This window comes from Agelaius tricolor, unplaced genomic scaffold, assembly GCF_023055355.1.
Source record: "Agelaius tricolor isolate 1412-34295 unplaced genomic scaffold, bAgeTri1.0.p SCAF_7, whole genome shotgun sequence".
In the NCBI taxonomy this organism is placed as follows: Eukaryota; Metazoa; Chordata; class Aves; order Passeriformes; family Icteridae; genus Agelaius; species Agelaius tricolor.
The window spans coordinates 482932-504459 of NW_027269267.1; the positions used below are offsets into that span (position 1 = coordinate 482932).

At 57.1% G+C, this 21528-nt stretch overlaps 1 protein-coding gene across 1 annotated transcript; it reads left to right on the forward strand.

Moving 5' to 3' along the window:
* Positions 1 to 1735: 1735 nt before the first annotated feature.
* Positions 1736 to 21058, forward strand: RRM1 (ribonucleotide reductase catalytic subunit M1). Its single transcript, XM_071430022.1, has 19 exons — positions 1736 to 1876; positions 3116 to 3204; positions 5715 to 5892; positions 6331 to 6431; positions 7021 to 7080; positions 7796 to 7835; positions 8940 to 9102; positions 9870 to 10011; positions 10607 to 10690; positions 10956 to 11117; positions 11648 to 11727; positions 12185 to 12386; positions 13018 to 13167; positions 14706 to 14927; positions 15812 to 15888; positions 16781 to 16916; positions 17901 to 17996; positions 18903 to 19091; positions 19917 to 21058. The coding sequence occupies exons 1-19, from the start codon at positions 1858 to 1860 to the stop codon at positions 20103 to 20105; spliced, it is 2379 nt and encodes a 792-aa protein (XP_071286123.1). The 5' UTR covers positions 1736 to 1857; the 3' UTR covers positions 20106 to 21058.
* The last annotated feature ends 470 nt before the right edge of the window (positions 21059 to 21528 follow it).

A 21528-nucleotide genomic window follows, 5' to 3' on the forward strand; every position in this document is an offset into this window, starting at 1 on the left:
GGAGCAAAACTCAGAGGAGAACTGAAGGGCAAACGTCTGTGAGTGCAGCTCAGGCTCCAGCCAGCCCAAAATGCCATTTGGGATTATTTTCTTCTGTAGGCCCTTTTCCAGTAAAAGAGGCACCAGCCCAGCTTCATTCCCATTTCCTGGTCAGTTCCAAACATTCCCTGTGTTCCATCTTTGAGGGGGGGCTCTCTCTGAGCAGGACCAGGCTCACCTGGTGCATTGGGCACCTTCCCACCCACCCTGGGGGCTGAGGAACCCCCAGTGGTGTCTGGCTTGGAATCTGAACTTGGCATCTAAATGGAACCAACGCCCTCACCTCGGAAGGGACAGAGGCCCATCCACAAGCAATAAAAAACTGAATTTCCAGCCCCTTTGAGCCCTGGGATGCCTCTCTGAGCTCCTCAGGATCGGCCTCAGCCGAAGGGTTGATGGTTCATTGTCCTGTCATGGAGCAAACCCCAGCATTTCTGGTGTGGTGCCACATTTAGCTGTGCCTCCTGTTCCCCCCAGCGTGGGGAAGGGGGAACCTCACAGGCTGCAAACCACAGACAGGAGGCGTTCCCTGCCAGCCTGGGCTCCCCAGTGCCACAGCTCCTGCTTCCCGGGACACTCAGAGCAGGACTGGGGAGGAACTGATGGTGTCTGGGGCTGGGTTCTGCACAGGAACCTCAGCAGGGCTTCGGTGCTGCTGCCCTGAGCCCTCACGGGACCTGCAGATCCATGGAATGGTTTGGGCTATGAGGGACCTTAAAGATCATCTCTTCCCACCCCTGCCATGGCAGGGACACCTCCCACTGTCCCCAGTGCCCAGCCTGGCCTTGGGCACTGCCAGGGATGCAGGGGCAGCCCCAGCTGCTCTGGGCACCCTGGGCCAGGGCCTGCCCACCCTGCCAGGGAACAATTCCTCATGGCCAAGATCCCATCCAGCCCTGCCCTCTGGCACTGGCAGCCATTCCCTGGGTGCTGTCCCTGCAGGCCTTGTCCCCACTCCCTCTGCAGCTCTCCTGGAGCCCCTGCAGGCCCTGCCAGGGGCTCTGAGCTCTCCCTGCAGCTTCTCCTCTCCAGGCTGGACAATCCCAGATCTCCCAGCCTGGCTCCAGCCCTGTGGCCCCGCTGGGCTCTCTCCAGCAGCTCCAGCTGCTCCTGCTGTTGGTGTCCCAGGGCTGGAGGCTCTGCAGGTGCAGCTCTGCTGCTTTTGGGACAGAACTTTCGGTAATTTCAGCTCCTTCCCTGCATCTCCTGTGCCCTGGGCCCGTTCCGCAGCAGAGCCTCAGATGTTCCTGTGCAGCTGTTCCTCGACACCTCCAGGGACAGGGACCCCACCAGCTCCCTGGGCAGTGGGACCCAAAGTTTAATCACACATATCACGCCTGGGCCTTGATTCAGGATAATTAAATTTAACATAATTACTGTTTTGGCGTTTCAGTTCGAGCTGTTTTGTCCCTCGGCGGGCTCTGTCTTTGGCGCCCTCAGCCCCGTCCTGTCCCTCCGGCTCCTCCCCGGCTGGGAGGGGAGCGCTGGCGCCGCCATCTTTGAAGCGGGCAGGATTCGCGTTGTTCCCCAGCGCGGCGGCGATTCCCGGGGGGAAAGCGGGGACAATATCGGGATGAGGGCCGGGATCGGTGTCCGCCCGCGGCCACGGGCAGCGCCGGGAGCGGGGCGGGGCGGTGCGGGAAGGGGCCGGGCAGGGAGCCGTGCCCGCAGGCAAGATGGCGGCGGCCGCCTCAGCGGGGCGGGGCGCGCGCGGCGGGCGCGGGAAGCGGCGGGCGCGGAGGCACCGAGAGGAGCTGAGGGGAACCGAGAGGGACCGAGGGGGACATCGCGAGGGACTGAGGGGAACCCGCCGCCACCATGCACGTCGTGAAGCGGGGTGAGCGCTCCCCCGCCCCGGGGGTGCCAGCGGGCCGGGGAGGGGGAGCCCCGCTGCTCTGGGGGTACCGAGTGTCGGGGATGGGGGGCTCTGTCTTGCCCAGGGCACCCAGGGGGTGGGCACGGGACCCCTCGGTTTTAGGGGTCCCTCGGGGCACCTGAAGGGGAATCCCTGCCACATTCTGGGGTTCCCTCTGCTTTGCGGGGCCCCTGCTTAGCACCCAAGGTAAGCAGATGGGGATCCCCCCATTTTGGAAGGGTCCCTCATGGCACGTGAGGGGTGGGTCCCCCTCAGCTTTGGGGGTGCCTTATGGCACATGGTGTGAGGGAGTGGTGTGACCCCCTTGGCTTTGGGGGTCCCCCTGATGGCACCACAGAGAGCACAGAGGGCGCCCGCCTCTCCTCCATGGGAGGGTGGATCCCCTCAGCTCTGATGGCCCCCGGTGGGAGGAGATGGGCTCCCCTCAGCTTTGGGGGAGCCCAGAGTGAGGGAGCTCCCCCCGACACCCAGAGTGAGGGGTGAGACCTCTCCTTTGGTTTGGCTCCCATGGCAGGAGCTTTGGGTTGGTCTCCCCCTCTTTTGGTCCCAGGGGTCCCCAGGCTGAGCTGAGGGGTGACCCTCAGCTGGGTTGGTGCAGTTTTAGGTGGGAATTCTTGGGGTAGAGGGGGAGCCTCTCCTTTCCTTGTACCCACCCAAGCACCCACACCCCACTCCCTGGTGATTCCCACACCCAATTCCCCCACGGGAGGGGCTGGGCAGGGGCGTTCTGTGCTGGCTGGGGCATCACTGGGGTGCTCTGTGCTGAACTGGTTCTTACTGGGGGACTGTACTGGGGTGCTCTGTGTTGGACTGGTTCTTACTGGGGGGGCTGCACTGGGGTGCTCTGTGCTGAACTGGTTCTTACTGGGGGACTGTACTGGGGTGCTCTGTGCTGAACTGGTTCTTACTGGGGGGCTGCACTGGGGTGCTCTGTGCTGGCTGGTTCTTACTGAGTCATCACTGGGGTGCTCTGTCTGAACTGGTTCTTACTGGGGCTGCACTGGGGTGCTCTGTGTTGGACTGGTTCCTACTGGTGCAGCACTGGGTGCTCTGTGCTGGCTGGTTTTTAGTGGTGCAGCACTGGTGAGCCTGGGTAGGGCTGTTCTGTTCTGACCTGGCTCTCACTGGGCTGTTCTGTTCTGACCTGGCTCTCACTGGGCTGGCCCCTGTGTGTGTGTGTGTGTTGTGTGTGTGTCCCAGACGGGCGCCAGGAGCGGGTCATGTTTGACAAGATCACCTCGCGCATCCAGAAGCTCTGCTACGGCCTCAACGCCGACTTCGTGGATCCTGTGAGTGCCATGCCCTGCCTGACCCCGCCTCTGCTGGGCAGGAGTGGGGTGGGAACCGGGGCTGGAGCTCCTGGGGTGTCCCGGGTTGGGTTTGGGGATTCCTGGGGGTCCCCTCCTGCTCAGGATGTTCTGTGGTTCCCTGAACTCTTGGCAAACGCATCCAGAATGGGTTTGTTGGAATTGTTTGTGCTCTGAGGCGTTTTGCTTCCCAGGTGCAGGGATTGTGGAGGGGAACATCCCCTTTCCCTGCCCTAGATCCCTTTCTCACCTTGGAGAAGCCATTGAGCCCCTGGTAGTTAAAAAAAACCCGAGTTTTGTTGCTCCAGTTCCCATATTTTGGATTTGGTAGGTTGCTGCCAGTGTCAGTCTGCAAAGCTGGAGCAATGACACATGGAAGTAGCTCTGGATCCCCTCCTGGTCAAACAGCAGGACAGAATTCCCTGCCATTGCCACATCCCTGCTTTTCTGAGCTGATTTGGGGTGGGCATTGATCCCACTCATGGAGGCTTCTCCGTCCAAAGCCTGTGTCAGGATGACTCCCCAGTGGATCCACTGGTGTCTGTGAGGTTTTTATGCAGGTTCCAGACCCAGTCTGGCCATTTGGAGTCACCAGTTAAGGCTCTTCCCATCTCCCAGCTTCTCATGATCCATTCTCCTGTCTGAAATTCCAGTTGCCATTGGTCCTGTACCCAAAAGTCTTTGGGATGGAGGGCAGGAGGAGGGCACTGGTGACTTGGTGACCACAGCATGAAGTGCCCTGACTTGCCCCCAGTGACTGGGAGTTGATGCTGAGGACAGAAGTGAAATTCTGAGTCCTCCTGCCTCCTTGTGCCCCTGAATTCTAATTTATTCTGCAGTCATGTGTGACCTCTTTCTCTGGAGCTCTGTTTCTCCTTTGGCACTTGGATCTGCTTGTGTCAGAAGCTTCCCAGGCCAGCAGCACCCCTCCCAGACCCTGTGCTAATGCTCCCTGCAAGGCTGTAAATCCCACGAGTTCTGCAAAAGTAGCAGCAGTTCACAGAGGTTCAGTAGAGAGCAGTCAATCCTACTGCCAGGAAACCATCCTTACACGGAATCCCAGCAGGGTTTGGGTTGGAATGGGCTTTCAAGGCCACCCAGTGCCACCCCTGCCATGGCAGGGACACCTCCCACTGTCCCCAGTGTCCAGCCTGGCCTTGGGCACGGCCAGGGATGCAGGGAACAGGGATGTGCTGGCAGTCCCAGGGAAGAGCAGCTCCCCAGGGCCCAGCTGACAGGCACAGTGCAGCCTGTGCTCCTCCCCACAGAGAGGGAGCAGTGGGACAGACAAGTTTGGCTTGATAAGCCCAGGGCTCTCGATCCTATGGAACACCTACATGGATTTGTGGGGTTTTGCATGGATCACCATGGAACACCCTACAAATGCAGGGCTTTAAGCCATCCTGAAGTCTTCCAAAGGTTTCACCCACTTTGAGGCCTCTGGCAGTCATAAGCACTTGAATCTTGGCAAAAACTGCACCAGAAAAGCTTGGAAAAAAGGCTGATCACAAACTCCTAAACCAGCCCCTACCCCATAATGATGGAATCCCAGACTGGGTTGGGTTGAGATGGACCTTAAATCCCACCCAGTGCCACCCCTGCCATGGCAGGGACACCTCCCACTGTCCCCAGTGCCCAGCCTGGCCTTGGGCACTGCCAGGGATGCAGGGGCAGCCCCAGCTGCTCTGGGCACCCTGTGCCAGGGCCTGCCCACCCTGCCAGGGAACAATTCCTCATGGCCAAGATCCCACCCAGCCCTGCCCTCTGGCACTGGCAGCCATTCCCTGGGTGCTGTCCCTGCAGGCCTTGTCCCCAGTCCATGTCCAGGAGCATTCCCAGTCTCTGTCCCAGTTTGCCCCATTCCCAGTCTCTGTCCCAGTTTGCCCCATTCCCAGTCCCTGTCCCCGTTTGCTCCATTCCCAGTCTCTCTGTCCCAGTTTGCTCCATTCCCAGTCCCTGTCCCCATTTGCCCCATTCCCAGTCCCTGTCCCCGTTTGCCCCATTCCCAGTCCCTGTCCCCGTTTGCCCCATTCCCAGTCTCTGTCCCAGTTTGCTCCATTCCCAGTCTCTGTCCCAGTTTGCTCCATTCCCAGTCTCTGTCCCAGTTTGCCCCATTCCCAATCTCTGTCCCAGTTTGCTCCATTCCCAGTCTCTGTCCCAGTTTGCTCCATTCCCAGTCTCTGTCCCAGTTTGCCCCATTCCCAATCTCTGTCCCAGTTTGCTCCATTCCCAGTCTCTCTGTCCCAGTTTGCCCCATTCCTAGTCTCTGTCCCAGTTTGCTCTCCCCCTGCCCAGCATTCCCAGTCTCTGTCCCAGTTTGCCCCATTCCCATTCTCTGTCCCCGTTTGCTCCATTCCCAGTCCCTGTCCCCATTTGCCCCATTCCCAGTCCCTGTCCCCGTTTGCTCTCCCCCCGCCCAGCTCGCGGTGCTGGATCCGTGTGGTGCAGGAGCACAGGGGCTCCCTGAGCTCGGCCTTTCCCTCCCCCTGCAGGCACAGATCACCATGAAGGTGATCCAGGGGCTCTACAGCGGGGTCACCACGGTGGAGCTGGACACTCTGGCCGCAGAGACCGCGGCCACGCTGACCACCAAGCACCCCGACTACGCCATCCTGGCCGCCCGCATCGCCGTCTCCAACCTGCACAAGGAGACCAAGAAAGTCTTCAGTGGTGGGTGATGGCCTCCAGCTGCTGGGGGCAGGCACACAGCGACAGGCTTGGAGCACAGAAATAGGGAGATCTCTCAAGTGGGAGATCCTGGCTGAAAACACCGTGGAGGTGATGCCACGAGTTTCCCAGGGCAAATGGAATTGCCTGGTTTGTGAACAGCAGTTGTAGAAATGGCATGGTGAAAAATGTGGTGGATTGAGATCAGGTTGTACCCACTCTCCTCCCCATTTGTTACTTTTTACAGTGGGGTTTTGACACAATTTGTAGAAGGGGGTGGTTCAGGTTGGCAGTGCTGAGCAGCAGAAGAGCAGTTGTGTGTTTGAGGGGCTGGAGGGGTTATTTCCCAGGGCTTTCCTGCCTTGCCCATCCCTGAATCCCAGTGCCACGTACTGCAGGGACAGGCCTGGACATGTCCTGCTCACATCCCTTTCCCTACAGATGTGATGGAGGATCTCTACACCTACATCAACCCTCACAACGGGAAGCACTCTCCAATGATCTCCAAAGAGACTCTGGACATAGTTCTGGCCAACAAAGATGTAAGTACTAGAGTTCTTTTCACTTCTGAACCATTGCACTGGATTTTGAAAACCTAAATAATTTGCTTTTCTTATTTTTAAGCAAGCCATGTTTGTTTTAGGGTAAAAAACCAACCCAGAAACCAGTGCAGGGCATGAGTGGAGGGTGTAAGAGGGGATATAGGAGTTTTCTTCCTCTGTGGATGTTTTTGTAGTAAAATTTGTTTTCACTGCCATGATCAGCACAAGTAATTAATTTGAGAAGAAGTACCTTGTGCTGCAGCAAAGGGAGGCAGCACAGGAGGGAGAGAAGTGCTTTGGGTTCAGTTTCCAAGTCATTCCAGGTCTGTGTTCTGACCAGGAAGTTCTTTTTGTCCCTTGGTTCTGTGTTTTGTTTCTTGTTGTCCAATTAGATTTCAGTCAATTCAGCCAAAAACTGAGTGACAAAAGGTGGTTGAAGCTGTGCTGTTGTTTGGAGGGAAGTGCTGTTCCTGCTTCATTCCTGTGCTCTGGTGCCCCTCACACAGCGGAGCTTTGGGGCCAGGGATGCCAGCAGGTGTAAATAACATTGTTACCCCTTGTAAAAGTAAATTTTGTTATTTCCTGCCAGCGCCTGAACTCTGCCATCATCTACGACAGGGACTTCTCCTACAACTACTTTGGCTTTAAGGTAAGGAGCTCCTGGGTCTGCTGGGAAGGGTGGGAATGCTTGTGGGATCATCTGGACTGGGGCAAAGAGGGGCACAGGAGGGAGTGGGGCATCAGCAGGGCTGTGGAGATGAGGGGGGGCTGCACTAAGCAGCTGCCCAGTGGGATGAGTCATGGAGTTTTCTTGCTGCTGGAATATTTGAACTGCTGGGCTGGGTTTCACAGCACATCCCAGTCAGAGTTGTTGGATGCCATTCCCAAAGGAAATACTCTAATCCTCAATTAGCCCGTGAAGGGATTTTTGCTTTTCCCGTTGTTCAGTGGAGCAGTTCTCTCAGGATCTCATCCCACACATTTATCCTCCCCGTGCTGCTGGGATGTGTCCCCACAGCACCCCAGGGTGCTCTGCTGCCCCCACCCAGCTCAGCTGTGCTGCTGGGGCTTGGGTCTGCCTCAGGTTTAGGGCCCTGGGCAGGGAGCTCCTGTGGGTTCAGGACAGTGTGGAACTCCTGCCCTGCTCCACACTCTGTAATCCAAAGCAGTGTTCAATCTTCCCATGGAATTGTGTACTTTCAGTCATCAATCACCTAAGTAAGATAATAAAGAGAGGAGCAGCAGAGTGCAGGGCTGGTGAAGCCTGGGATGAGGGATGTAGAGATGGTTGAGTTTGGAGTTGACAGGGTTTTTTAAAAAATTGAAATCTGCCTGTCTGCTAAAATCCATCCTCTCTTTTAAAGACTTTGGAACGCTCCTACTTGCTGAAAATCAACTCCAAAGGTAAGGGCTGTTCCTAGTGCTGAGCACTTCTTAAAAATTTGAGTTAGTTTAAATTAAATTAAAGCCAAGTTTAGGTACAGTGCTACCAGTGATGCAGGCCCTTGGCTTGGATATCCTGGGACACCAGAAGAGTCAGAGAATAATTATAATATCATAAAGCTGAAACATAATGGGATTCTGGACTGCATATTTGATTGAATTTAATTGTCAATACAGGTGGGGGTTTTTTTCCCTCCTCCATGAGAGCAGCTGAGCATTGGAGCAGATTGTTCCTTGAGTTTTTCAAAGCCTGATGGGATGAAGTCCTGAATTAACAGGCCTGGTGCTCTCTGAGCAGGAGTTGGGCTGGAGAGCTCAAGTTCCTTCCAAGGACAATCACTCTGTGATTCCATGAAAACTCTGGCTCAGGTGTCCCACTGCAGCGTTTGGAGCTTGCTGCCATCACCCTGTGACTGTCACATGGAGTCTTCTGGGTTTGCTTGGTGGCTGAGGGGCTGGGCATGCCCCAGCCACGTGCCTTGGCATCCTAAAATCCCTGTGCCCTGGGCTGATCCCACAGGGTGGGCAGCAGGAAAGGGATTGGGATTGTGCCCCTCAGGTGATTTCCCACCTGCAGAGCTGCCCCAGGCCTGGGAGGAGCTGGAGCTGCTGCAGAGAGCCCAGAGGAGGCTCCAGGATGAGCAGAGGGATGGAACAGCTCTGCTGGGAGGAAAGGCTGGCACAGCTGGGATTGTTCACCTGCACAGGAGAAGCTTTGGGCTGAGCTCAGGGTGGCCTTGCAGGGCCTGAAGGAGCCCCAGGAAAGCTGGAGAGAGACAATTTCCAGGGGATGCAGGGACAGGACATAGGGAATGGCTGCCAGTGCCAGAGGGCAGGGCTGGATGAGATCTTGGGAATTGGGAATTGTTCCCTGGCAGGGTGGGCAGGGCTGGGGTGGAATTCCCAGATTTGCTGTGGCTGCCCCTGCATCCCTGGCAGTGCCCAAGGCCAGGTTGGAGCAGCCTGGGACAGTGGGAGGTGTCCCTGCCATGGCAGGGGTGGCCCTGGGCGGGCTGTGGGGTCTCTCCCAAGGCAGCCCTGGCATTGCTGGCTCTGTCCCTGCAGTTGCTGAACGTCCCCAGCACATGCTGATGAGGGTGGCCGTGGGCATCCACAAGGGCGACATCGAGGCGGCCATCGAGACGTACAACCTGCTCTCGGAGCGCTGGTTCACCCACGCCTCGCCCACGCTCTTCAACGCCGGCACCAACCGCCCCCAGCTCTCCAGGTGCTCTGCCTGCCCCCTGCCACAGCGAGGGGACGCCCTGGGGGTCACACCTGCTCAGGTGTCACACGTGCACAGCCTCTGAAACGAGCAGCTGAGTTCCTGCATGTGTTCTGTGACGTTTTGAGCAGCTGCTGTCAAGTTTTAGCTGTCCTTGGGGGGAAAATGCCCAGGTTTCTGTCAGCTCCAGAGATATTGGAAACCTTTGCATGGCTGTGTTGTATTGGAAAGTTCCTGATGTGCATAGTCTGCTGCAGGTTACCAAATGAATCCTGGTAATTTTCTAAAAATTAGTTTCTAAAAATTTAGTTTCCTAAAAGCAGCAAGCATAACTGATAGGTTTTTGATGTCATATATATCAGGAAAAGGATTATATTTTTATAAAGATTTGTATCAATGTACTGGGAAAAGGTTCTTCCCCAGAGGGTGCTGGGCACTGCCCAGGCTCCCCAGGGAATGGGCACAGCCCCGAGGCTGCCAGGGATGCCCAGGGTGGGATTGTGCAGGACCATAAATTGGACTCTGATCCTTGTGGGCCCCTTCCAGCTCAGGGTATTCCACAATTCCATGATTAAAAATGTTTGGTAGCAGAGGTATCAGCAGTACAAGTACTGCTCATGGTGTTTTCTGTTTTGTCCTTTATTCCACACCTGTGGGATTGCTTTCTGGAGCATGAAGATCCCATGTTTGCCCTGGTTTTTGCAGCCTGATGAAACACTGATGACTTTTCCTTCCCATCTTTGTCTGCTGAAACCATTTGTCTCCTTCAGCTGCTTCCTGCTGTGCATGAAGGATGACAGCATCGAAGGCATCTACGACACCCTGAAGCAGTGTGCCCTCATCTCCAAGTCTGCTGGGGGCATTGGCCTTGCTGTGAGCTGCATCCGTGCCACAGGCAGCTACATTGCTGGGGTGAGTGCCTGTCCCTCTCTGAGTCACCCCAGGGACAGCACAGGGACACAGCTGCTGCTCCCAGGAGATGCCAAACCAGTGCTGCCTCTCTCACTTCACACAGCACTGAGCCTCCCTCAGTTGTCCCTTGGCCTAAGGCAGCAAGGCTGGTTTTCCTCGGTGTTTTGGCTTCCTCATAGAAACCCTTCCAGAAAGAGGGTCTTATTCCACTGTTTGGTCAGACAATTCCCATGTTTGCCTGTTAGCAGCCTAGGAATATGCCCAGAGACTTGTGCACTAGCCCTTTGCCTTTCTGTGTCTCTAATTGCCCCAGACCTTCTGTGGATGTGTGTTTGGGGTTTCTTGTCACAGTGTGTGTAAACCTTGCAAGCCTTTAGGTGACATAATGTAGGGCAAGGAAGTTAGGAGGGACATTTTATTAATTCTGGGACACGTGGCTGATATATACATTTTTGTTATAAGAAGTGTGGGGAAAGGACTAGAAATAATTGGTGGTGATTGGTGTAAGAGCTCTGCAGCCTGAGGAAAGACCCACAGGAGGTGCAGGCCAGCCCCTGCAGGGAGTTTTGCTGATGGTTTTCCTGTGCCTCTGCAGACAAACGGGAATTCCAACGGGCTGGTTCCCATGCTGAGGGTCTACAACAACACCGCCCGCTACGTGGATCAAGGTGGAAACAAGGTACCTGAAACCAGGCCCCAGCAGGGAGCCTTGGGTAATGGGAGAGCTTCCACGCTGCTAGGGCTGTGCCATGAACGTCAGGGAGCTGATGGAGTGGCTGTGGGTGACACATCATCACAAAAGGGCTTTTTTCCCCTTGTGTTGGTATCTGGTGCTGCCCCCCAGTTCCCAGCTGCTTTGGGGTGTTGTGGGCACTCAGGAGCAGGGCAGGAGGTTTCTTTCCAAGGACAGTTTGTTCTGATCCAGATTGTGTTCTGTGTCCCAGAGACCTGGGGCTTTTGCCATCTACCTGGAGCCGTGGCACTTGGACATCTTTGAGTTCCTGGACTTGAAGAAGAACACGGGGAAAGAAGAGCAGCGGGCCCGGGACCTGTTCTTTGCTCTCTGGATCCCTGATCTCTTCATGAAGCGAGTGGAAACCAACCAGGTGAGAACTTGGCTGGTGCAGGAAAGGTCTGGTAGTGGAGGAGCAGGTGAGCAGCCCTGAAGGAGCTCAGCAAGGGCTGCAGAGCTGCTTTGCTCCTTGTTCCTTCCAGGACCTTCCTGGAGGAGCTGCTGCACTTTGTCTGAGAGCTTGGCTCTGCAGGTGGAGAATGGAGCTGGGCAACTCCAGCTCAGTGTTTTGCTTCAGGCCTTAATCTCACAGCCCATGGCTTGTTCTTGGACTGTTCAGCTATTTTGACTCTGGGGTTCCAAACCTTAAGACATCAACATTTTCTCAGTAAATTGTTCTTATGCCTGCTTGTATTTCACAGAATCCCAGACCAGTTTGGCTTGGGAGGGACCTTAAAACTCATCCAGTGCCACCCTCTGCTATGGGCAGGCACATCTTCCACTGTCCCAGATTGCTCCAAACCCCATCCAGCCTGGCTTTGGACACTTCCAGGGCTGGGGTAGCCACAGCTTTAATTAACAGAGTGCCTAAAGATTTCCTCTGAATATTTTTCCCCCGTACAGGACTGGTCCTTAATGTGCCCAAATGAGTGTCCTGGCCTGGATGATGTGTGGGGAGAGGAATTTGAGAAGCTCTATGAGAGGTAAGAGGAGGGAGCAGACCTGTAAGTGGTGCCATCCTCTCCCAGAGCTGCCTGTGTCCTGTGGGATGTGGGGCCGTGGCACAGGTTTGTGGGAAGGGCTCAGAGGTGCCCACTGAACTCACTGTCAGATTGATAAAAATGTGAGGATGGGGCTATGTCCTTCACACTGTGATGTGTCAGGGTGGAGCTGTGTGTGAATGACCATTTCAGCCTGTTAGGGGGACAGTGTCCCTGCTAGAGGGACATCCTGGAGCGATCCCCACTTGGAGCACTCCATGGCTTTGTGTGGCCGCTGCAGTGAAAGATTGGCTCCCCTTAAACAAGGGCAGTGCTGCTGCCCTGCTCTGAGGGCTCCCCACGCAGAGCTCAGTAGGGAGGAGGCCCCGAGGAGCTCAGAGGCCTCTCCCTGGCGTTGGGGGCTCGGGGGCTGACAGGGCTCCCTCGCTGTGTGCCGCAGCTACGAGCGGCAGGGCCGCGTGCGCAGGGTGGTGAAGGCCCAGCAGCTCTGGTACGCCATCATCGAGTCCCAGACTGAGACTGGCACCCCCTACATGCTCTACAAGGACTCCTGCAACAGGAAGAGCAACCAGCAGAACCTGGGCACCATCAAGTGCAGCAACCTGTGCACCGAGATCGTGGAGTACACCAGCAAGGACGAGGTGGGTGCAGAGCGGGAGCTCGGGGTGCTGGGCGGGCTGGGAGTGCTCCTGGGGCAGCTCTGCCTGGGAGTGCTCCTGGGGCAGCTCCCTGCCTGCCTGGGAGTGCTCCTGGGGCAGCTCCCTGCCTGCCTGGGAGTGCTCCTGGGGCAGCTCTCTGCCTGCCTGGGAGTGCTCCTGTGGCAGATATCTGGGATATGTCCAACTGCTGCTTGGGAAGGGAGCAGGCAGCTGAGTAACTCCTGACCTGAGTACTCACAGGCCTTCCACTGACTGTGGGTTCTCTTCCCACTCCTGTGGAGGATTTGGGATGACACGAGACACCCTTCAAAGGGAAAGTGACAAGGAACAAATCAGGCTTAAAAATTCCTTCCAACCCAGATCCCTCTGGGATTCAGTGTAAGGATGGTTTCCAGGCAGTAGGACTGACCAGGGCAGGGTTTTTTTGGCCATACCAATTTCTACTGAACTTTCCTGAATTGTTGTTACCTTTTGCACAAGTTCTGATGTGCCAGAGGAGCAAGGGGTGCGCTTTCCCAGCCTGGCAGGTTCCCTGGCGGGTGGTTCCCATGGGTTTGGGGCAGAGCTGTGTGTTCCAGTCCCATTCCCAATGATCCCCTGTCTCTGCCCACAGGTGGCCGTGTGTAACCTGGCCTCCATCGCCCTGAACATGTACGTGACCCCCGAGCACACCTACGACTTCAAGAAGCTGGCTGAGGTCACCAAGGTCATCGTCAGAAACCTCAACAAAATCATTGATATCAACTACTACCCTGTGCCAGAGGTGAGTAGGGCTGAATCCTGCCCAGAGCAATCCCAGAGCAGTCTGGGGCACAAGGAATCACAGAAGAACTCCATAGACCTGTTGGGAACTCCATAAACCACCTGTCCCCAGGTGGGACCTGTCAGTGCCTGCCTGAGCTTCAGCCCAGAGCAGCTCTGTGGTGAAGCAGTTGTAGGAAAGCTTCCCACTCTGCTTCTGCCACTGGAATTTTTTCATGTGTGAGGATTTCCACGAAGCACAGACCAGCAGTAGGCACAGAGAGGGAGGTGGAACAGAGAGAAGGATCCTGGAAAGATCCTGAGAAAGTGTAACTCATTTTGGTTGGTTTTAGAGCTCCCTGACAGGAGGGGGCAGCCAGGTGGGGGTCAGGCTCTGCTCACAGAAAGCAAGGAAAAGGACACGAGGAAATGGCCTTGACCTGTGCCAGGGGAGGTTTAAGTTGAACATTAGGAAAAATGTCTTAAAGGAAAGGGCTGTCCAGCTCTGGCACAGAATGCCCAGGGCAGTGGTGAAGCCCTCATCCCTGGAGGGGATTTAATATCCATGTGGATGTGGCACCTGGGGACATGGTCAATGGTGGCCTTGGCTCTGCTGGGGAACAGTTGGACTTGGTAGGCTCAGAGGGATTTTCCAACCTCAGTGATTCTGTGATTCTGCCCTATTAAATGTCTTCATTTATCAGAAAGTGCTGAGTGTTCTCTTCTAAATCCTGCCTCTCCTTGCTGGGTTAAGCAATCGCAGTCTGTGCTAAGGTCTGACAAACTCAGTCTGGCCTCAGCAGGCAGTGGCAGGATGGAAGGATGGAAGGAGTGCTGATGCAGAGCTCCTGGCGTGCTGCAGCAGGAGGCTTTGCTCCCTGGGGCCCTTCCCAGCTGTGCTGGACGTGGTGGTGTGTGTGTGCTGGAGGGGACGTGTGTGTGCTGTGACATGTCTGTGCTGGAAGTGACGTGTCCTGTGCTGGAGGTGATATGTCTGTGCTGGAGGTGATGTGTGTGTGCTGTGACATGTCTGTGCTGGACGTGGTGGTGTGTGTGTGCTGGAGGGGATGTGTCCATGCTGTGACATGTCTGTGCTGTGCTGTGACATGTCCTGTGCTGGACGTGGTGGTGTGTGTGTGCTGGAGGTGACGTGTCCGTGCTGTGACGTGTCCATGCTGGAGGTGACGTGTCCATGCTGTGACATGTCTGTGCTGGAGGTGACATGTGTGTGCTGTGACATGTCCTGTGCTGTGACGTGCCCTGTGCTGGAGGTGACGTGTCCATGCTGTGATGTGTCCTGTGCTGGGGATGGTGTGACCATGCTGGTGGTGACATGTGTCTGTTGTGGTGGTGATGTGTCCGTGCTGTGATGTGTCCGTGCTGTGATGTGTCTGTGCTGGAGGTGGCATGTCCCTGCTGGAGGTGATGTGTCTGTCCTGGAGGTGGCATGTCCCTGCTGGAGGTGATGTGTCCTGGAGGTGGCATGTCCCTGCTGGAGGTGATGTGTCTGTCCTGGAGGTGGCATGTCCCTGCTGGAGGTGACGCGTGTCTGTCCCGCAGGCCGAGCGCTCCAACCGGCGGCACCGGCCCATCGGCATTGGCGTGCAGGGCCTGGCTGATGCCTTCATCCTGATGAGGTTCCCCTTTGAGAGTCCCCAGGCTCAGCTCCTCAACCAGCACATCTTTGAGACCATCTACTACGGGGCCCTGGAGGCCAGCTGTGAGCTGGCCAGGGAGCAGGGCCCCTATGACACCTACCAGGGCTCGCCGGTCAGCAAGGGGGTGAGTGCCAGGGACGGGACAGGGGAAGGCTCTGGGGAGCTGATCCTGTCCTGGGCTGCTGCAGAGACCTGCAGGGACCTGGTCTGTGGGCAGCAGGATCTGAGCCAGCAGTGCCCTGCAGCCAGGAGGGACATCCCTGTGCTGGGGACACCATCACTGCCCAGAGGGAAGGGATTGTCCCACTCTGCTCTGGGCTGGCCTCACCTCCAGTGCTGGGACAGTGCTGGGTGTCTCAGTATCAGACAGATCCAAGAGAGAGCCCAGAGGAGGGACACGAGGCTGGGGAAGGGTCAGGAGGGGCCCCCCGAGGTGCCCTGGGCAGCCCAGGCTGGAGCAGCCTGAGCTCAGAGCTCCCCGGGGCTGCAGCTCCTCCCGAGGGGCAGCGCAGGGACAGCTCCGAGCTCTGCTCTGGGACAGGGACAGCACCAGGGAGCGCCTGGGGCTGGGCCAGGCCAGCTCAGGCTGCAGAGCAGGGCAAGGTTCTTGCCCAGAGGGTGCTGGCACTGCCCAGGCTGCCCAGGGAATGGGCACGGCCCCGAGGCTGCCACAGCTCCAGGAGCCTTTGGCCAGCGCTGCCAGGGATGCCCAGGCTGGGCTTGCTGGGCTCTGGGCAGGGCAGGGCTGGCACTGGGGGATCCCTGGGGGTCCCTCCAGCTCAGGATATTCTGGGATTCTGTGATTTGAAAAGACAAGCAGACTCAGCCTGTGCTGGCTGTGCCCTGGAGCAGTCACAAGATGGAGTGTTTGTTAGGTCATACCAGAGCTTCACCAACATCTAATGGGAGAGAAGAATTAAGAGGAATGACAGGTCCATTTCCAATGGGGTTTATAAAACATGGAGAAGAGAGTTCCCTCTCTAATTTGGACCAAACTCTGTTTCTCAGATCCTTCAGTATGACATGTGGAATGTCACCCCCTCTGACCTTTGGGACTGGAAGGCTTTGAAGGAGAAGATTGCCAAGTGAGTAACCCTGCACAGTTTGTAGCAGATGTCAGATAAAACCCAGACTGGGTTGGGTGGGAAGGACCTCAAAGCCCACCCAGTGCCACCCCTCCCATGGCAGGGACACCTTCACTGTCCCAGGCTGCTCCCAGGCCCATCCAGCCTGGCTTTGGATATGGATTTGATAAGTTCTGTCTACTGAGAGCTAAAGGCAGTGTCCAAGTGTAAAAACAGCCCCATGTGTTCCCCCCACCCAGCAGATCTTTCCTTTGAGCTGTTTTTTGGGTGGCTTTCTTTCCTTTTTGTCCTTCCAGGGCTGAGGAGCCCACCCTCACTGCTCTGCTTTAGCTGAGCTCTAATTCCATTTTGGATACCTCCAGCAGGAGGATTTGTGTTCCCATTAAACAAACATAGTGAGGAATGAGCCATGAGCTGGCCCTGGGGCTCTCCCCTGGTGCCAGGGAAAAGCTGAGCCTTGAACATCCTGAGGACAGGAATCACTGAAGTGTGAAGTGCCTGTCATGGACTGATTCTGTCTGTTTGGCTCTAAGTTTTAAATGTGGTAAACCTGTCCCCTGTCCTGTGTGTGGAGAGGTTTCAGCCTCTTCATGGGCTGCTGGTTCAGCTCTGCCTCAGGGCTGTGGATGGTGCAGTGCCTGGCAGATTGCCTTCCCTGCACCCCACCCCTGACTGGATCATTTGGGAAAGCCTCTGGTGAGGGGTGAGAACAGCAAAGCCCCCAATTCCACTTGCACTTGTCCCCCAGCGCCAGTTCAGTGGTGCTTCCCTTTTCCCTGCGGGCGATGTGAGGCTTTGCAGGTTATCCCAGATTTATTTCCCTGCTGTCCCTGGCTCTTCCCTGTGCTGTGTCCCTTGGCTGCAGCTCCCTGACGTGTCCTGTTGTCCCCAGATACGGTGTCAGGAACAGCCTCCTGATTTCCCCCATGCCCACAGCCTCCACTGCCCAGATCCTGGGCAACAACGAGTCCATCGAGCCCTACACCAGCAACATCTACACACGCAGGGTCCTCTCGGGGGAGTTCCAGGTGAGCTCTGGGCAGCAGCTCTGCTCTTGCCTCAGGTTTTATGGCTAAGGGAGACAAGGGGAGGCCTCACACCTGGGGCTCAGTTCAGCACCAAGGGGACCTGGAGCGCTGGGTGCTGCAGGAGTCCAGCTCTGTGTGTCCCACCGTCGCCAGGGAATAGGAGAAACTATCAACGAGTGCTGCTTTTGTCTGGGAAAAGCCTTTGTGGGGCCCTAATGTGGGCTGCAGGAATAACTGCTGAGGGGGTGGTGATGGTCCCTCATGGGAGGGATGTGGGAGGAGAAGCTGAGACCACGGTCCTGAGAATGAGCTGTGAAGCACTCAAGGGTCTGAAGGGACCATGGAAGAGCTCCACGGGCTCAAAGGGGTCTGTCAGGCAGGAAAGGGAGTGAAACAAGTTGGGTTCTGGAGGCTGGAGTTAGCAAAGCCCCCTGTGGAGACAAGGGGAGGCTGTCCCTGTTTGGGAGGTGTGCCCATCCCCTCTGGGGTGTCTCAGTGCTCTCCATTCCTCCTGGCTGCAGGACCACCCCAGACAGGAGTGGGGAGGTGGAACAGGAGGATCATTGCCCTGCCTCTCCGTGGGGCTGGGGGACAGGGACCCCAGCCCCAGCAGGAAAAGGGGGCTGTGTTTTCTTCCCAGTACTCAGCCTGCCCTCCCCTCCTGACACCAGTCTTGGATGTTTACACTCAGTGCCCCTGTAACAGCAAGGTCTCTCCTTTTCCCATCTTTTGGAGTTCCTCATGCAGGGCAGTTCCATGCTGCCCCCTTCTCATTTGCCATGTCCAGCAGAATCCCAGAATGGTTTGGAGGGACCTCAGAGATTGTGTAGTTCCAGTCCTGCCATGGCAGGGACACCTTCCACCACCCCAGGCTGCTCCCAGCCTGTCCAGCCTGGCCTGGAACACTTCCAGGGGTGAGGGTCTGTCAGGAATGTGCAGGATTTGTTCAACCATTTAAAAACCTTTGGCTTCTGCCCTTCCCAGGTTGTGAATCCCCACCTGCTGAAGGATCTCACGGAGAGGGGCCTGTGGAACGAGGAGATGAAGAACCAGATCATCGCCCACAACGGCTCCATCCAGGTACAGGGGCAGCAGGGCAGGCATTGCTGCCAGGCACCTCCTGCTCCCTCTGGATTCCCCCCTAGAAGGAAGAGATAAAGTGCTGGTTTCATAGCAGGGAGTGTCATGGAATGTCCTGAGCTGGAGGGACCCCCAGGGATCCCCCAGTGCCAGCCCTGCCCTGCCCAGAGCCCAGCAAGCCCAGCCTGGGCATCCCTGGCAGCGCTGGCCAAAGGCTCCTGGAGCTGTGGCAGCCTCGGGGCCGTGCCCATTCCCTGGGCAGCCTGGGCAGTGCCAGCACCCTCTGGGAAGAACCTTGCACAATATCCAGCCTGTCCATGTAACTGTTGAGGGGGAGCTGAGGGTGTTTGCAGACACAGGATGTCCAGAGGAGGCCACCAAGTTATCAGAGGGATGGAGCACCTGTCCTGCAAGGAAAGGCTGAGGGAATTGGGGTTGTTCAGCCTGGAGAAGGCTCCAGGGTGACCTAATTGTGGCCTTCCAGGGCCTAAAGGAGCCAACAGGAAACATGGAGAGAAACAGTTTACAAGGGATGCAGGGACAGCACCCAGGGAATGGCTGCCAGTGCCAGAGGGCAGGGCTGGATGGGATCTTGGCCATGAGGAATTGTTCCCTGGCAGGGTGGGCAGGCCCTGGCACAGGGTGCCCAGAGCAGCTGGGGCTGCCCCTGCATCCCTGGCAGTGCCCAAGGCCAGGCTGGGCACTGGGGACACTGGGAGGTGTCCCTGCCATGGCAGGGGTGGCACTGGGTGAACTTTAAGGTCCCTCCAGACCCAAACTGTTCTGGGGTTCTGTGTTTAGACTCAGGGATAGAGCTCAGCTGTACAGGCCTCAGTTCCAGTCAGAATTGCTGGAGCCCCAGCAGTCAGTGCTTCCCACCCTGCCAAACTCCTCCTGTTCTTCCAGAACATCCCTGAGATTCCTGATGACCTGAAACAGCTCTACAAGACCGTGTGGGAGATCTCCCAAAAAACCATCCTGAAGATGGCTGCAGACAGAGGGGCCTTCATCGACCAGAGCCAGTCCCTGAACATCCACATTGCTGAGCCCAACTATGGGAAACTCACCAGCATGCACTTCTATGGCTGGAAACAGGTACAGCTGGGCTCCTTCCCCAGAACAGGGATTCTTGGGGCTCCTTCCCCAAAACAGGGCATCAGCTGGGGTTATTGGGGCTCCTTCCCCAAAACAGGGCATCAGCTGGCATTACTGGGGCTCCTTCCCCACAAGCAGGGTTTCTTGGGGCTTCTTCCCCAAAGCAGGGTGTCAGCTGGGGTTATTGGGGCTCCTTCCCCACAAAGAAGGCATCAGCTGGGGTTATTGGGGCTCCTTCCCCAGAACAGGGATTCTTGGGGCTCCTTCTCCAAAACAGGGCATTACCTGGGGCTGGGGGCTTGTTCCCAAGACCAGGGGCATTACCTGGGATTAAGGGCTTGTTCCCAAAAAATAGGGGCAGTGCTTGGGATTGGGGGGCCTGTTCCCCCCAAAAAAAAGAGCTGTACCTGGGACTGGGGGGGCTTGTTCCCAACAAATGGGGGCTGGTAAGTTTGGCACACAGGGACTGGTAAGTTCTGGCACAGTAAGTTGGTCTCAATGATTTTGGGAAGGGTAAATGGCTGTTTCCTTCCAAGAATCCTGTTTTCCCCTGGAGTATCCCCAGAGGTGCCTGCTCTGCAGTGTCCCCAGAGCTGGGGGTGCCTGCACTGAGTGTCCCCAGAGCTGGGGGTGCCTCTCTGGAGTGTCCCCAGAGCTGGGGGTGCCTCTCTGCAGTGTCCCCAGAGCTGGGGGTGCCTCTCTGCAGTGTCCCCAGAGCTGGGGGTGCCTCTCTGGGGTGTCCCCAGAGCTGGGGGTGCCTCTCTGCAGTGTCCCCAGAGCTGGGGGTGCTGCTCTGCCCCCAGCCCTGAGCTCCTGTGTCCCCAGGGCCTCAAGACTGGCATGTACTACCTGAGGACGAAGCCAGCTGCCAACCCCATCCAGTTCACCCTGAACAAGGAGAAGCTGCGGGAGCGGGAGAAGGCGTCCAGGGAGGAGGAGGAGAAGGAGAGGAACAAGGCAGCCATGGTGTGCTCCCTGGAGAACAGGGAGGAGTGCCTCATGTGTGGCTCCTAAGGGATCACCAGGGATCCAGCACAGCCACTGCCCCTGGCTGGAGCTGCTGGGACAGGAGCATCTGGAAGAACGTGAGGATGCTGGGGCTGGGGCTGGGGCTGGGGCTGGGAGGGGGTGGTGTGGCGTCCCCATCCACAGGGATGGGGTGAGCATAGCTTTAGTAGCTGGGCTTCCCAGGGATTTCAGTGCTCTGTGTGGCCTTCCATGGAACCCTGCAGGTGGCACTGGGGACAGGGAGGTGCTGGTGCCACTCACAGGTCTGTCCTGGGCGCTCCAGACTGTGCCTTGCAGTCACCAGAGACTGCTCCTCGTGTGCCAGGGGGAGCAGCACAGCTGGCTGGTCCCTTTTCCTTGGCTGGGAGCCCCCAGGGTAGGAGTGTTGGGTGTCTGCCAGGGCACAGGGACAGCTGCTGGCACTCCTGCAGTGTCCCCACCCTGCCAGAGCCTCCTGTCCCGCTGCTGCTCCCTCTCCTTGTCCCTCCTCTGGCCTTCCCAGAACGCCTTTGGAAGGAGCAGATGGGTGGAAGGGATGGTGCTTCGTGGGCTCTTCCCTTCAGCTGGCCAGGACAGCCTGGCACTGGCTGAGTGTCCTCCAGTGGGGCCAGGAAAGGCAGAGCTGCTGCCCTGCATTTTATTCTGCATTAAATTCACTAATTTGATCTAATTGCTCGGGCAGTTTCCTGGCAGGGGGGCCAGTGCTGTCCTTGGCCACGGGTCAGGTGCCATTTTGTGAGGGCCACATGCCACTGGTGAAGGTCACCTGCCGTCTCTTTTCAGGGAGCTCCATTCCTCCACCTCAGGTAGTTCTTAGATTTTTTTAAGCCTCTTACCAATTTACTGCTCCTGTACTCCCTCCCTGCTCGAACTCCGTGGGGCTTCAGGCAGTTCTGCAGTATTTATTGAACTCGTGAACCTCACCCCACCCCGAGTCCCAGCTCAATAAAACACATAATGTCGAAGGAATGGCTGGTGCTGTTGGGAACACTCCTGGTGGTGATGGACACCGAGCATCTGTGCTGTGCTCACAGGTTCCTGCTGCTGCTCCTGGGCTGCTTTCCCTGGGGCATGGAGACATTGTCCCTCTGTCCCTCTGTCCCTCTGCACGGCTCCTGGCAGGAGGGGACAGCTGGGAGCTGGGCTCTGCTCACAGGGACAGGGACAGGAGCAGAGGGAACGGCCCCGGCTGGGCCTGCTTCTGTCCCGAGCTCACCAACCCCGGTGCTGCTTCTGTCCCGAGCTCACCAACCCCGGTTCAAGTTCTGTCCTGAGCTCACCAATCCCCGTTCCGGTTCTGTCCCCAGCACTCAAGCCCCAACGCCGGTCCCAGTTCTGTCCCAGCACTCGAACCCTGGTCCTGGTCCTGTTCCCCGGTCCCGGTTCCGTTCCCTGGTGCCGGTTCCGTTCCCCAGTCCCAGTTCTGTTC

What these genes read in the sequence shown, in the direction of transcription:
- RRM1 (XM_071430022.1), top strand. An exon ending in TGGATCAAGGTGGAAACAAG is followed by an intron (nt 10,691 to 10,955) that starts GTACCTGAAACC and finishes TCTGTGTCCCAG; the next exon opens with AGACCTGGGGCTTTTGCCAT. An exon ending in TTGAAGGAGAAGATTGCCAA is followed by an intron (nt 15,889 to 16,780) that starts GTGAGTAACCCT and finishes TGTTGTCCCCAG; the next exon opens with ATACGGTGTCAGGAACAGCC.